We start from the raw sequence: 16784 nt of genomic DNA on the forward strand, positions 1-16784 counted from the left end.
GTAGCATAGCTCGGAAATCTCATTATTTTAGTTTTCGTGGAAGTTTAACTCCGAAACTAATATATTTTCTCTTCTTATTTTCAGGATGTCGAATGAACCTAGGCTCGACTTTCCCATGCTTGACTCAACAGGCTCGGATTATCACAGTTGGGTAACCGATGTTGAGAACCATCTCACTTCCAAGGGAATATTACCCATAATCCAGGCACCTAACCCGGATATTGTGTTCATCCGAACATCTACAAAGCATGCTCAAGTAGTTATCTTGATGCGACGCCATATGGACAAGGCACTCAGATTGGAGTATATGTCGATCAAGGATGCAAGAGAGCTATGGGTAGCGCTAGAAGAGCGCTTTGGCAATGTCCAAGATTCCCTCCTCCCTGACTTGAAGGTTCAATAGAACAATCTGTGCTTTGCTAACTTCAAGTCTGTTGCTGAATATAATTCAAAGGCTCTTCGCTTACAATCCATGTTGAGATTCTGTGGACAACCTGTCACAGAGTAAGAGCTAATTGAGAAGACTTTCTCCACCTTCCCCGTTTCAGCCATTGTGGTATCAAAGCAATACCGTACTAAAGTCAATGCTGGACGAATCATGAGGTTTCATCAGCTTATCAATATCATATCTGTAGCTGAGAAACATAATAACATACTCGTGAGGAATTATAATTCAAGGCCCATTGGAACTAAGAGCGTTCATGAGGTGAATTATAATGCACCCAAAAGAGGGCGCAAGGAGCGGAACCCTAGGAATAAGGGACATGAGGGATGTATGGGTCCATATAACCGCCCTAATCAGGAAGGAAACCGCAAGTTTGGAGCGGATACACGTGGTGGCAATGCCACACGTGGGAGAGGGGGTCCTGGCAACCCTATCCGTGGTAATGGAGCCATAGCTCGTGGTGGTGGCGCAATGGGTCGTGGTGGAGGCGCCAATCCTCCTAGGGAACGCCCACAACGTGCACCTCAATTGAAGGGAGGCAACCACAATGATATGTGTCATCGATGTGGATCTAGTGAGCATTGGTTCAAGCAATGCAAGGCAAGCGAGCAACTAGCTTCAAGATATAGGGCATACAGGGACCTGAGGGAGCAAGAAGTGTACCTTGGAGAAGAAGAAGAAGAAAATGGTGGAGACGTTAATCTCACCATGGAGGACTTCAAAGCTGAAGATGAAGTGCACATGGATGCTGCAGACTTTGATTAGAAATAGTCCTCTTTATTTTTCAAGAATCATGTAATAGTCAATAAATGACAATTGTATTAACTCTTTCTTATGTGGCGTACCCAATAAAATATGATGTCTAGGAAAGTCATTGAGATAATTGGTACTTAAGCGAGCCTCGCTCCACCAACCTCTCTCTCCACTTTCCTGGTCATATTTGATTGGAGTTGCCAAACGAATAGAGTGACTACAATATGTCTCAGTTTGATTTTCTTTATTTTGGATTAGACCTTTTTGGACCATTTGATGTAATCATTGGTTACATTTATTAATAAAGTATCGTATTATTCAATGTCATGGACATGTTTTTAATTTCAAACTTTATTATTTTTCAGTATGTTTCCTGGAGAGTTGGAATGCCTTGTTGATAGTGGCACCACACATACTATATTGCGACATAGGCAACTATTTCTATGCATGACTCCTAGTCGATCTTCTGTGACTACGATGGCTGGACCATCACAATTGATTCATGGTCGAGGATCAGCTCAATTTATGTTGCCAAATGGCACAAGTATTAATGTCACCGAAGCTCTATATGCTCCTAAGGCTGGAAGGACCCTATTGAGTTTTAAAGATATAAGAGCCAATGGTTTTTATGTGGAAACACATTGTGAGAATGGACAAGAGTTCCTTTGCATCACCTCTAATGACTATGGACATAAACGAGTATTGGAGAAACTTATGTGTCGCTCTAGTGGGTTGTATGCAACCACTATTCGAGTCATTGAATCCAACCATATCATGAGAGATGACTTATGGGATTCTGACATATATAGGCTTTGGCACGATCGTCTGGGACACCCAGGTCGTGATATGATGATCCGTATACTAAAGACTTCACACGGACATCCATTTTTCAAAACGAAAAGAAGTCAGAACAAAAATTCGGTCCAAGGTAGGGCCAGAGCCGCCTACCCCCTGCGGCCCAACAGTGGTATTGACACCACTAATGCCTCCTTGGTTCCTTTCTCTACTTCTAAAGTCAATTGTGACTTTGTGGCTCAACCAGATTCTTCCATGGTTGCTTCTAAAGCCCATCTTTCGTTTTGCAAAGCTTGCTCTTTAGCAAAATTAGGATCGAGACCATCCTATGCAAAAGACACTAAACAAAATATTCCATTCTTGCAACGAATCCAAGGTGATATTTGTGGACCTATCCAACCAACTTGCGGACCATTTAGATATTTTATGGTGTTGGTTGATGCATCGACACGTTGGTCACATGTCATGCTTTTGTCCACCAGAAATGCCGCATTTGCTAAACTCCTCGCACAAATCATTAAGTTAAGGGCTCACCACCCTGATCATCCCATTAAGTCAATTCGTCTTGACAATGCTGGAGAGTTTACATCAAAAACTTTTGATGACTATTGCATGTCCATTGGGATTGAGGTTGAACACCCTGTTCCTCACATTCACACCCAAAATGGTCTCGCAGAAGCCACCATTAAAAGACTTCAAATGGTTGCTAGAGCATTGGTTATGCGCACCAATCTCCCTGTTTCTGCTTGGGGCTATGCAATATTGCATGCAGCTGTGCTTATTCGTCTGAGGCCTACTGCCACTCAACCCTTTTCTGCATCCCAGATGGTTACTGGGTATGAGCCTAATGTCTCACATTTACGCATATTTGGGTGTGCAGTTTATGTGCCAATTGCGCCGCCACAGCGCACCAAAATGGGTCCTAAAAAACGATTGGGCATTTATGTTGGATATGACTCTCCAACCATTATCCGCTATTTGGAACCCTTGACAGGCGATCAATTTACCGCAAGATTTGCGGATTGTCACTTTGATGAGACAGTCTTCCCGTCTTTAGGGGGAGATAAGAACAATAATGTTTAACAGGAACGACAGGAATTGTCGTGGTCTGTCCCCACTTTGTCTCATCTTGATCCCCGAACCGCACAGTCTGTAATTGAAGTGCGGAGAATTCTCGATCTTCAGAACGTAGCAGACTCTATGCCTGACACGTTTTCTGATATCGCTAAAGTGACAAGATCACATATACCTGCTGCAAACGTGCCTGCAAGGATTGATGTCCCTAAAAATAGTGGACATGGCGCCACCTCTAGGGGTATTGAGCATGGCGCTGCCACCACTAATGGTGATGGCAATCTGGCTCAGGCCGGGCTCCCAGCAAGGAAACATGGGATGCCCAAAGGTTTGATGGATTCTCGCCCGAGAAAGAAAGCGAGTTTGGCACAAAGAGATCCATTAATCATCGACATAAATAACCCGTCTCATGAAGATATTCCGGATTATGGTTATGTCCAAGAGACATCATTGGGGGACGCTCCAATGTCAGAACCAGTTCCAGAGAATAGAGAGATCTCCATGAATTACACTAGTGTACATGAGACGTTGAGTCGAGACTCTATTATCCTTGATGACGTGTTTGCATATTCTATCGCTCAAGGAATTATAGAACATGATGATATCGAACCTCGCTCCATTGAAGAATGTCAACGAAGAGCAGACTGGCCTAAATGGAAAAATGCGATCCAGGTTGAATTGGATTCACTAACAAAGAGACAGGTATTTGGGCCTATAACGCTGACACCCCCAAGTATAAAGCCTGTTGGCCATAAATGGGTTTTTGTTAGAAAGCGTAATGAGAAAAATGAGGTTGTTAGATACAAAGCCCGCCTAGTGGCGCAAGGTTTCTCACAACGCCCTGGAATCGACTACGAGGAGACATACTCTCCCGTAATGGACGTTATAACGTTCCGCTACCTTGTCAGTTTGGTAGTTTCCGAAAAACTTGACATGCAGCTTATGGATGTGGTTACAGCATATCTCTAAAGGGATCTAGATTCAGAGATATATATGAAGGTTCCAGATGGACTTCAATTACCCAAATCAAGTGGCTCTAAACCACGGAGCGCATTTTCAATAAGATTGAGACGCTCACTATATGGATTGAAACAATCCGGACGGATGTGGTATAACTGTCTAAGTGACTACTTGATTGGGAAGGGATATGTCAATGATGAATATGCCCATGCGTGTTTATAAAGAGGACAAGTTCCGGATTTGCAATTATAGCAGTTTATGTCGATGACATGAACCTAATTGGAACTCTAGATGAGTTAAAGGAAACTGCTAAGTACTTGAAATCCGAATTTGAGATGAAAGATCTTGGGAAAACACGGTTTTTCTTGGACTGGAAATCGAGCACCGTAGTGATGGGATTATGATCCACCAGTCAGCGTATACTCAAAAATTATTAAGGCGCTTTAATGAAGATAAAGCAAAGCCTGTGAGTACTCCCATGATCGGTCGTAGTCTTGAGCCTGAAAAAGATCCGTTTCGTCCAAGGGATGAGGACGAAGACTTATTAAAGGCTGAAGTGCCCTATCTAAGTGCAATAGGCGCATTGTTGTACTTAGCTCAATGCACAATACCGGACATCTCATTCGCAGTGAACTTGTTAGCTCGACATAGTTTTGCGCCAACACGCCGCCATTGGATTGGCATAAAGACAATCTTTCGATACCTGACAGGTACGATTGATATGGGCTTGTTTTATCCCTACAGAGAGAAGAAAAATAACGGAAGTGTGAGATCGAACTCCACAAGGCAAAACGCCACCTTCCGTGCTCCTCCTCCCCTCCATCAAAATAACAACGATGTCTTGATGGGTTTTGCTGATGCAGGGTATCTTTCTGACCCTCACAAAGGTCGCTCCCAAACGGGTTATGTCTTTACCATGGGAAGCACTGCGATATCTACAAAGCAGACCCTTGTTGCTACTTCCTCAAATCATGCAGAGATTATTGCTCTACATGAAGCCGTGCGAGAATGCATATGGCTAAGGTCTGTAGTTAGACACATACGAGGAACTTGTGGTTTGAAGTCTACCACAGATGAACCTACATGCATTTATGAAGATAATGCAGCTTGTATTGAGCAAATGAAATTAGGTTTCATCAAGGGCGACAACACCAAGCATATATAGCCAAAGTTCTTTTACAATCAGCAACAACAGGCACTTCTAAATATTGAAGTGAACCAGATCCGATCAGAGGATAATGTAGCAGATTTATTTACTAAGTCGTTACCTAAATCCACCTTCGAGAAACATGTGAAGAGCATCGGATTGAGAAAGTTATCCGAACTCCCATGATTGTAGCAATCATGGGGAGATATTGACATCAGGGGGAGGCATGATGTCTACATGTTCGATCTCGAAGAGTGAAGGACGTGTTGTGCTCTTTTTGTCCTTCGACCAGGGTTATTTTTTCCCCACAGGGGCTTTTGTTACCTGGCAAGGTTTTTAACGAGGCAACGATCAAAGTGTCATCACCAAGTTTGAGCAGCACAAGGGGGAGTGTTGACGGATGTTGACATAGTGTGCCTCTACAAACTAGGGTTTAGGATTGTAATAGGAAAGTGTTATAGGTATTCAATTGTATTCGGATTCTCTTATCTTTTGTATACCTTGTAACTCCCTATATAAGGGCTCCTATTATCAATAATAAACACACAATTCTATTCTCCTACAACAATATACAGCTTTTATCCAGAATGGAGCTCCGCTTTGAAATTAACGTGTGAAGTTCGAGTTTTTGGTCACTTTTCGGTCGCATATCTACATCTCGACCGTTCAATTTTTAGGTACTACTGTATAGATCATCTCTGCAAATTTTCAGCCAAATTGATTATCGTTAAGGTATCTAACTCGCTTAAACCAATGGACGGATTGAATCTGTCAACCTAAACTGTACTAGCTTTAACGCAGTTATCAATGTCTTAATGATCATCATTTTGGCAGAAAATTTGCAGAGACGATCTATACACTAGTACCTAAAAACTAATCGGTCGAGATGTGGATATGCGACCAAAAAGTGACTCAAAACTCGAACTTCACACGTTATTTTTTTAAAGCGGAGCTCCGCTCTGGATAGGATCTGTATGTATATATATATACATACATACATACATACATACATACATACACACACACACGATATTCCTATACACCAAGAAATAAGCCCCAAAATCATAATCTAACCACAATCTAAAAAGCATACCTGAAAGGCGGATACTATGTCAGAAGTATTGCAATGGAAATGCCCAGGCTGCAAGAAAAACAGAGAGAAGATAAAGATGAATATGGTCAAGGGATGGGTTGCTTTCGACAGATTTAATAAAAAAAATCTCTAATTTTTTTACGAATATAAGTCGAACAAAATAAAATTGGAGTCAAACACGATGCAGACTCAAACTCTATCGAATCAATTCATAATTTCATCATTTTATAATCAATAATTTATTATTGCCAAAAACGAAAATATTAAGAAATGTATTATTACCAAAAAAAAAAAAACTAGAAAAGTAGAAATGTAGCTTAGCGTCAAATCACTCGAGACAAAACGCAACCTTCAGAAATCGGAACGCACACCACAAATAGCCACAGTTGCGTCTGCTCATAACAAGAGAAAGAGAACAGAGACATGGGTTCTGCTTCTCTGATCAATCCGCTGACATCGTCTCTCTGCGCCCCCAAGTCAGAGCTCACTACACCCAAACACCTGTGGGTGGTAGGCCCCACCTCCACGTCGCTGAGTCTGAGGTCCAGCCAGAGCAAGAGAGGAGGGTCTGTTGTGTGCAAGGCCGTGTCTGTGAAGCCGGAGACCGCAGTCGAGGGTCTCAACATTGCCGAAGATGTTACTCAGGTAAATACCATTTTCCACTTTGCCGGTTGGTTGCTTTTGTTTGATTTGAATTTCACTCTAAATTTCATTAATTTAAGATGCTCAGCTATTTGTGTTTCATTTATATTGATATATTGTTGGTGGAATAATTGTTCTGGTCCTCTCAATTCTGCTCCAATTCATTTTTATTTATTTATTTTTGGTTAAGTGCTCAAATTCATTTAAAACGTGAGAGAGGTGAGTAATTATGTATCCACACTTCATTATTCTGGATTTACCATCATTTGGGTGTTCCGTATGATGCTTACGAGGTCAACTCTTTACTGTAAATACGCTCAGGTTTTTGTTTTGTTTTGTTTTGTTATTTTGTATTTATCAATTGACAATGAAAGTTGACTATTTAGACGCCATATATCTTGTGAGAGAGAACAATGGAGATAAGTGGTCTTTGCACTTTTGCTCTAGTATTCTTGTTTTCAACTTTTTGGGAAATTGTTCAATATAACACATATGACATACATACAATTACGACTTTTAGGACCTAATTACTCAAACGAGTGCTTACTACAGTGATCACTTTTAGGACTTAATTATTCAAATGAGAACTTACTTTACTCTGACGAGAACCCTATTTACCTTAGTAAAGACTTTTTTCTAGTTATGTATATTACTCAAACGATGACCTTATTTACCTTAATGATGACTTTTTTCTAGTTACCACATGAGTCCTCAAAGTGGTAACATGAGTTATCAAAGTGGTAATAGACATGTATGAGAAATGTTAACGTACCATAGCTTTACTTTTTTTTAATTTTTTTATTTTTAATATTATATAGGAACATCATTTTGATAACAAAGATTGTTTATAACCAAAATTTGTTTTTTTTTTTATTTGTTTATTTTCTTGATCTACTATATAGGAAATGCGTAAGTAATCTTCAGAAGAAGGATCATAAGGTTGATGCAGTTGCTCAATTTCAATGCGCTTTTGTTTGAAAACGGATCCATGTTATTAATTAGTGTGGCTTGACAAACTATCTATATCAAGATCGATCCAGGGACTGGGACGTGTGTGATTAGTGACAGATAATGAAATAGATGGATGAGTTATGGATATTTTTTTACCAGTTTTTTGCTATTTTAATATTTATATACATTGGATAAATAAATAAGATATGTTTTGAAAGCATCATAGGGGTGCACTCCATGTACACTATTTTATCATAAATCTCATCGTAATTAGTTGTTACTTGGTGAAAGAAACTCTTCTCTTGGACTGTATGTCAGCATTATTGACTTGTTTTGTTTGATCAAGAAATGCTTAAAATTTTGAAATTATGATTCGAAAAGAAAATGAATAGGTTATATTTATTTATTGAAGATGAAAGTTGAGAATTCTGATTACTTAAACTTTTTGATAAGGTCTACCCCTGATATGAACAAATAATTGAATAGACTTGTTATTAGTTTGGAACATGTTTAAATTACGATATTTTTGTTATTTGGAAGTTCTGGAATAACCCATGGAAGTCAAAGTTTAGTATTATAGGTCTCTCTCTCTCTCTCTATTGTATCTTTAATGTATGCAGATTTATATATAGTTTTTCTCACTCACTTTATTTTTTAATACTCATGCTTTTATACAGTACTTATATGGTTTTTCTTTACTTTAATAAAGGAATAGAATATTTTATGGGAAGCTTAAATTTTTTCTTCTTCTTTTCTTACGAGACATTTTACGACAAAAGAATTTTTCAGTATGTATTAGTAAGCTAAAGTAGATTGTTTTCTCACCTGTTATCACCTTTTATGGTTAATCCGTGTACAACACTGGTTGCTATTGTGATGCAGCTTATTGGGAAAACACCGATGGTGTACCTGAATAATATTATAAAGGGGTCTGTTGCAAACATTGCTGCAAAGCTTGAAATTATGGAGCCATGTTGCAGTGTCAAGGACAGGTGAGGAAGCAATGACTTGCCATTCTGGGTACTGAACACTTTGAGCATCTTGTTTCTTATTTACATGGCCTGGAACATGACCAGACTGATATAACAGTATTCACGAGATTGATATGAGAATTGATGTTGGACTCTACTCGATTCTTTTTATCTTTGAATTTTCTGGGTTTCCAAAAGGTCATCTGAATAGGGTGGTTTGATATAGTTCTCAGTCATAAACAACCGTACTGAAAAATATTTATCAGTTCAACAAGTGATTAGTGACACCATATTTCGTATTTTGCTTTCTGTATTTCGACATTGCTATGAGGACTATATAATTTCACTTCTTCTTATATTGAAAGCTAATATGTTATTTTCTTTCCTCAATAATAAAGAGGTAAACTTACCAAAACAAAATATATGTAGAGAGAGATGTACTGCCCATAGCGTATTCAATCTCCCTGTTAACGTTGCTTATATTACTCTTCAGGATAGGATACAGTATGATAACTGATGCTGAGCAAAGAGGACTTATAAAGCCTGGACAGGTAACTGATTAGAAATATAACTTCTGTAATGTGAAAATTGAATATGGTCATCAACTAGGCATAATTTCTGGGAAGTTTGCCATTTTTACATATTTCTCATTTGTTTATCACCTTAACACAATAAACTCAGTGCATGCAATATAATGGGCATGCATACTTGGCCAATTGTGTCTAAAGCTATTTAGTGGGTTTTTTTTTTTTTTTTGGTTGAGACGTATCGAATTATGACTCCTGTTGTGGAGTAGTTCTAACTTCTAAGACATAACTATACTGTACTGTCATGCTTGCTTCTCCCAGCTGCATGCTTCATGCTATATTTTTTTTACCCATATCCTAATGGCTGCATGTTTCATTACAACTTTTCTCTTGCTGAATGATTCTCATAGAAAATTGTGGAAATTCTAATGCCATGGCATTTCCCTAATAATTCTTTTAAACAACAGATTTTGGCTGTTTGAAATTAAACCTTGTCTTTTCTCAATTATTGGTTTTGTGTCATGACTGTGGTCTTGTCATTTGGAAAAATGTTGATCATGTCTTCATTATTTTGCAGACATTTCAATGTTCTCTGACATGTCTTCTTTCTCATTTTAATTTAAGAGTGTTCTGGTGGAACCCACAAGTGGAAACACGGGCATTGGTCTTGCATTTATAGCGGCCAGTAAAGGATACAAACTCATCTTGACAATGCCAGCTTCAATGAGCTTGGAAAGAAGGGTTCTTTTAAAGGCATTTGGAGCTGAACTTGTTTTGACCGACTCAGCAAAGGGCATGAAGGGAGCAGTTCAGAAAGCTGAAGAAATATTGAAAAGTACACCCAATGCATACATGCTTCAACAGTTTGACAATCCTGCTAATCCTAAGGTGTCTTGGATTCCTTCTTTCCTACTTTGTTGAACATAAAGGATTTTACTGTTGTGCCTCTTTTTTTGTCTTTTCCTTCTTGACTTTTTCACTTTTTGATATGCTAAAACACTAGAAATGTCATGTTAGATGGGTAGGGTGCTGCAGTGATGGTACAATTGGGCTTATATCTTGTCCAGTAAAGATTTCTGCTATGCAGAGCTTTACATTTTATGTCACTGTACTTTTTGAAACCTTTATAGTATACTGGAAATGCCGCAACGTAAAAGCAGAATATCACAGTAGTTGCATGAGCTGCATTACTTTTCCCTCTTTCTTTTTGTGGAAAAAGACATGTCTCTTGGTTCTTCTTGGATGATATATATTCACCTTTTTTTTTTTTTTTTTGGGAATGGTTAATTTTGATCCTGTTTTTCTACTTAGAGGTAATAGATTAGATCGCTGTTTGGTGAAGGCTGTAAAGCTTTGACCTTTATTGCCTTACCGTGAGGCTAGCAGTTTGGGTGTATAAATCTGTTCTGTTATGCAGAGACACTGATTGTAATAACATCAGGGCTTCTGGATGTATATAAATCTGTTGCGTCTTATATGCAGGTACACTATGAGACAACTGGTCCAGAGATCTGGGAAGATACAAAAGGCAAGGTGGATATATTTGTTGGGGGAATTGGAACTGGCGGAACTATTTCTGGGGTCGGGCGGTTCCTTAAAGAGAAAAATCCTAAAATAAAGGTATTTTTATTTTTTTAAAATATATATATATATATATATATATATTTTGTTTTTTGTTTTTTTTGTTTTCTGATTCACGATTGTCAGACCATATTAAGTTTGTTTTCTATTTAGAAGAATTGCACGGGTCTTGGTCTGGTCCGACCAATACTTGGTTTTTGGCCCAAATCCATGAAACAAGCATGCACTGTTGGAAAGTAGCTCCACCTAGATGCTTCTCTGAACAAGCCCACATGCAATTCTGGCCTTTGATTCAGCCATGTGGTGTGGCCCAGATTCACAAAGCATGAATAAGCCATGTGCGCGGTTGCTGCCTTTTAATTAAGGGCCCCGATTAAATCTCTTCTAATAAGCAGCCTATGTACTCTGCATAGTTTACAGAATGTTGAAATATGCAGAGAAGGGTATTCGAACTCCCTTCCTCACCAAGCTTCAACTAGTGCCTTGACGAACTGGACTACCCAGCAGTTGTGCTAATATGTTTACTTATATTATATATATTACATATTGACTCATATATCCAAATTAAAAAAATAGATAAATAAAACCTCTAACTAGAGTTTAACTCTAAACCGGGTATTTAATTATTTCTAATATATTATTGGAATATTTATTAAAAGGAATATGAATTGTAAGACAACTCTCTCTGTTTTTTTTTTTTGTGTGTGCCTTTTGCCCTTGCCTCTGTGGGTAGATGAAAAACATGAAGGCAAGCTCAAGATTGTTGATAGTGGAAGGTTGTATGGAAAAACCTTGCCTTTTGCCTTTAAGGGTACAAATGCTCTTATATGCATATAAAAATGCCGACCAGCCAGGATCTGATGGACTCGCTGTGAATGTGTCAGTTTGAAGCACATCTGACATATGTTAGCTCAATGGAAAATTGTTTTCAAAGAGATTTTTCTTTTGTTGCAATTCTTTGTTTTTTTTTTCCCCTTTCCCCTTCCTGTTCTTTATATTGCCATTTCAGCGTTGGCATCTGATATTTAAAGTAACAGATCATTGGTGTAGAGCCGACGGAAAGCAACATCCTTTCAGGTGGAAAACCTGGTAAGATAATGATTCAGCCTTCTGACAGTTCAGTTCTCTCCTTCCTTTCTAAATTATTCATTTGCATTTTGTCTACTTTTCACTTTCGAGAGAACAGGTCCCCACAAAATTCAAGGGATTGGAGCTGGATTTATACCTAGAAATTTGCACCAGGATGTCGTTGATGAAATTATAGAGGTCTAAGATCTTATTCCAATTCGACTATTTATTTTTTTAATTTTTATATACATTTGGTCTTTCGTTTATTTTTAAGCAATTTTTAAAATCTCCTTGTAAAGTCATTCTGCTAAATGAATAAAATGAGAGTAATTACACAGACATTGCTATCTAGTATCTACAGTTCAATTCTTGGTTTATTTTCTATTTGATGTCAAAATGTTACTTTGCTAGTCATGCATCTAGGGGAAAATAATCACGTCAGGTCATTGTGAAGTTGGTTTGTAGTTGAGTTCTAACTGGTTGTTTGTGTGGCAGATCTCAAGTGATGAAGCTGTTGAAATGGCAAAGCAATTAGCACTTCAGGAAGGCTTGTTGGTTTGTACCTTTTTACTTTTCAGCCAAATTTATATTGAGATGTAGGCAAACTCTAAATTTCAGTCCTATTATTATCCAGAGTATACGCATCTCTCCCTTTCCTATACAAGAGAACACTAGAACAACTAAACACTTCTGTGTTACATTTAGAGAAGAATAGACTGAAGCAAAAATCACTTGCTTTTCATCTGCGAAACACATATTGGTGACCATGTTGAGGCTTCATTTGCTCAGTGATAACAGTTTGTTAATCAGAGTTTTGTGGTTTTCTGTTGTATAGTAAATATCCTCCCCTTGCTCCCCTCAAGCAATCATGTTATAATATGAAAAGTAAAGTTCCCAAGTATAACACAAGTAATCCTGCCCTTGTGCCAATGTCCTCTGGGTGCAGTTAGCATTATCTATATTACTATATTATTATTTTAGTTGTTATAGTTATTATTGCTATTATTTTTCAAAACATCAAAAGGAAAGTTCCCAAGTAAGTGAATCTATTAAATTATTGTGTTTTTGTGAGTTGTTTTCTCCTTGTCACCTTATGTTTGATCCCATCCGCTCCTGCCAAACAAACAACTAAAGGACTCTTTTTCTCTCATATGGTTGGGAAGAATTTTTGCTGATGTTTGAAGTTCAAACTCTCACTTGCGATCAACCGAAGTAGAATTGCCTCAGAAATTGAATAGAACATATATAGCCTTATCTAATACTGTTACCCCTATCCCCACTTGAGCAACAACACAACACACTTCGATAATGGGAATCGTTCATCCTTTAGGACCCCTCTGCAAAAATCAGCCATAGTGGAAATCATTCGTCATCTAGAATATGCAGACAGATACTGCCTGTTGGGTAGAGCTGAAATGATGATGAGTAGGACCTAAAATTTGAACAATTCTGATCATTGGACACTTAAAAGTCTTTAGTGAGATCAACGACAGTTTTCTCATTTGTAGTTAAAAGCACATTTACATTTGTAGTTAAAAGCCTATAAACGTGCATGTATTCAACAGTTCTAATCATTACCTTCATTTATAATCAGGTTGGCATTTCTTCAGGAGCAGCAGCTGCTGCTGCTCTGAAGGTTGGTAAGAGGCCTGAAAATGCAGGGAAGCTTATAACGGTATATCCTTTCTCAATTACTTCCCTTAAAAATTATTTTCCTCTATGAAACTGATGAACATATGCACACTGAGGTGAGTTGCAGCATTAATTTGTGTGTGGTGAGGCGGGGTTGTAGATTTTTGCATATGAAATCACACCGGGTTGAGTTGCAGCATTATTTGGGGCAGGGGCTATGAGGGCGGGATATTAACGAATAACTGTTGTGTTAGGGTTGTTGTTTTTGTGTACTTATGAGATGGCTATGTTTGACAGAAAAAGTGAACAGGTGATTTCGCTGCATACATATTTCCTACTTTTGATTGTTGGCTGTGACATTGATTTGTGGGACTCGTGTTGGAAGTTGGAACCATGGTTACTTGAGATGGTTATGTTTGACTAGACCATTGAAGTAGTCAAATTATGTATGGTTATGTTTTGGAACGCAGGCTCACAGATCACAGTACCAATAAGGATCATTAAGTAGTTGAAATTATGTTTGCATTTTTTGGGTTGACAGCATGACTACATGTAGATTGTCGACTATGTGGTTAGATATCATTTGTTCACCCTTGCACACAAGAACGCAGGAACATAGGATGTACTAAAACAAAATTTCAGCAATGGACTCGGACATCAAACCATATCATACGGTCTTACATCCATGACAGCGCGCACCAGAAAAATTCTTCGATACACGCACATACACACAGCTTCTCAAGTTTGGTTGACTGTATAGAATTCAACCCTTGAAATCAAAATTTATATTGTATACAACACCTAAAGCTGCCATTAATTCCATTAGGACTTGGAACAAAGCCAGCCTACTGTCTCACCCAATGCATTGATTCTTTGCTAAGTAATTTTTCTGTTCCTATTTTACATTACTGTACTAAAAGATCAGATTCTCTTTAGTCAGTAATTTTTCTTTTAGACAAGAAAATATATGACTGATATTGAGGGATAGTTTTGAATGCTTTAACTAACAATTATTAAGAAAGTATTTTGGCTACTGTTCTGAGGTGTAGAGGACTTGAAACACCAGTTATGGACATACTGAGGGTGCATCTCAACCATTTTATATCCAATATAACAGTTGATGTTTAAGTGATTACTAACACTTTGGAATAGAAACACCAATCACGCTTATATTTCAGAATTGGAATCAAATCCAGATTCAGGATTCCTGAAAATTCAGAAATGAGATCACTGATTTATGTGGGTCTGTGTGGGTAAACACCTAGATGGCGGGGATGAGAATATTTTTCTCATTGCTTCCATTCCCAGTACTGTAAACATGCATGACATTAACTTCTTTTTCACGGGTTCCTTGTCCTTTAATTTGGTTAGGATATTCCCACATGAATTTATTCAGTTCTGCTTGTCTGATTTTACCTTTACGTCTGGTAAAAGAATAAATCAGACGTCCATGTTTTGCTGTGTGCTGGATTGATTAGAATTTCTCCGGTCCACCTTTTGGCACTGGGCTGCTTTCCTATAAACTTCCATTTCACCTTGGGAAGTATGATAATATCATGGACTTTTCAATTGAATTACGCTGTTAAGTTCTTGATTTTTATGTTTTAGAAGCAGTATTCTTGAACCGTTTGCTGTCTGATGTGAACAAAGTAATATTGCACATAGCAAATTATTCATTGTAGAGTTTTGTATGTTTGACCTTTAATTTGTGTTTGGGCCATATATGCAATGCAGTTATTTCTTAATTTGTGTTTGGGCCATATATGCAATGCAGTTATTTTTTATTTTCTGTATTGAATAAGAAGCTGCATGCAGTCGCACAATTATGTGAATACTCTTGCATTCAATCATTGGTTTATATTTGCACTAAAAATTTAATTTGCTTGCAGGTGGTCTTTCCAAGCTTTGGGGAGCGATATCTCTCCACTGTTCTTTTCCAGTCAATTAGAGAAGAATGTGAGAAGATGCAACCCGAACCATGAACTTCACTTGTTCAAGCAATTTATTGATGATTATGCAAATTGTTTTGACGGTTGAAATCAAATTAATAGCCAAAATCAGAATGTGATTTTGATGTCTATTTGATTATTATACTCTACTTGGTTGATCTTGATGTCTGTTTTGTTTCACAAATGCAATCGATGTAGCTTTGTGAGGGGGTTTTGGAATGGGTTAGAATTGACTAGGTCGTTCTTTTCTTAATCGTTTTTGTTTCATGAGATTGTCACATGTGAACTGTGAGCCAAAACTAATGAGTACTTTTATTTGGATCCAAGAGCAATTGACGACTGAAATAATGATAGGTGTGAATAGCAAAACTAAATAACTAACCACAACCATCCATGTGTATTGGACATTACACTTTACGCCGGAACTTATTTTCACTTTACAAACTCCAAGTGGGAGGAGACGGAAACTCAAAGCTGATTGCAAATTATGTGAATAAAGGCCGTATCACTCCTTGATGACATCAATAAGTTGCTCAACTCGCTGATATCAAGTTTCCTCATGTTCTTCGAGAAGCTAATATTAATATCAAACATTCCACCCCTCACCAGTGATTTGGGAGAACGGATTATTTTGTTCTTTCTTTTCTCCACGACAGAAATTTTGTCTTAAGATATAACAGTTTCTTCTCCTTCCCAAGAAACAGAGATTGTGGCCTAAGAAGAGGGGCAGTAGTCTTGTTTTATCAACTTGGAACGGATTCCCACTGTTCCCAAACTGGAAAAACAAGCAAGAGCTAGGAAAAACCAAGGGAAAGGAAGAGGCATTATTCTAGCAAAAATTCTAATATGGACCATGGTCTAATAGAATACTCTTTGTTATTCTAGTTAGTCTTGCTCCTAGGGCATGCATGGAATTGGAGTTCCAATAGTCTAATGTTTCTTGGGTGATGGAGTCTTGTGCAAATGCAATTCATCTAAAAGCCTAAAAAACATTGGCCTAATTCTAGCTAGCTTAGCTTTTTAGTGAGGTCCCCCCCTCCTAAACACGGCTAGTAACATAAATTAAGCTAGTGAGGTACAGTCTACATAACCTTTCTGGTTGATATATATTACCAGTATGTATTTGTGGATTCCAAGCAGGAAAAGCATTAAAGCGGTAGTAGACTAGTAGTAGTACATATAATTGAAAGTTCCAA

At 38.0% G+C, this 16784-nt stretch overlaps 1 protein-coding gene across 1 annotated transcript; it reads left to right on the forward strand.

Moving 5' to 3' along the window:
- The first annotated feature begins 6593 nt into the window (after positions 1–6593).
- On the forward strand, positions 6594–15914 carry LOC112197872 (cysteine synthase, chloroplastic/chromoplastic). Its single transcript, XM_024338795.2, has 10 exons — positions 6594–6912; positions 8743–8852; positions 9325–9382; positions 9983–10246; positions 10841–10978; positions 11977–12028; positions 12126–12205; positions 12503–12562; positions 13602–13682; positions 15529–15914. The coding sequence occupies exons 1-10, from the start codon at positions 6691–6693 to the stop codon at positions 15619–15621; spliced, it is 1158 nt and encodes a 385-aa protein (XP_024194563.1). The 5' UTR covers positions 6594–6690; the 3' UTR covers positions 15622–15914.
- Positions 15915–16784: the final 870 nt, after the last annotated feature.

The sequence above is a fragment of the Rosa chinensis genome, chromosome 4 (genome assembly GCF_002994745.2).
Source record: "Rosa chinensis cultivar Old Blush chromosome 4, RchiOBHm-V2, whole genome shotgun sequence".
NCBI classification, from domain to species: domain Eukaryota; kingdom Viridiplantae; phylum Streptophyta; class Magnoliopsida; order Rosales; family Rosaceae; genus Rosa; species Rosa chinensis.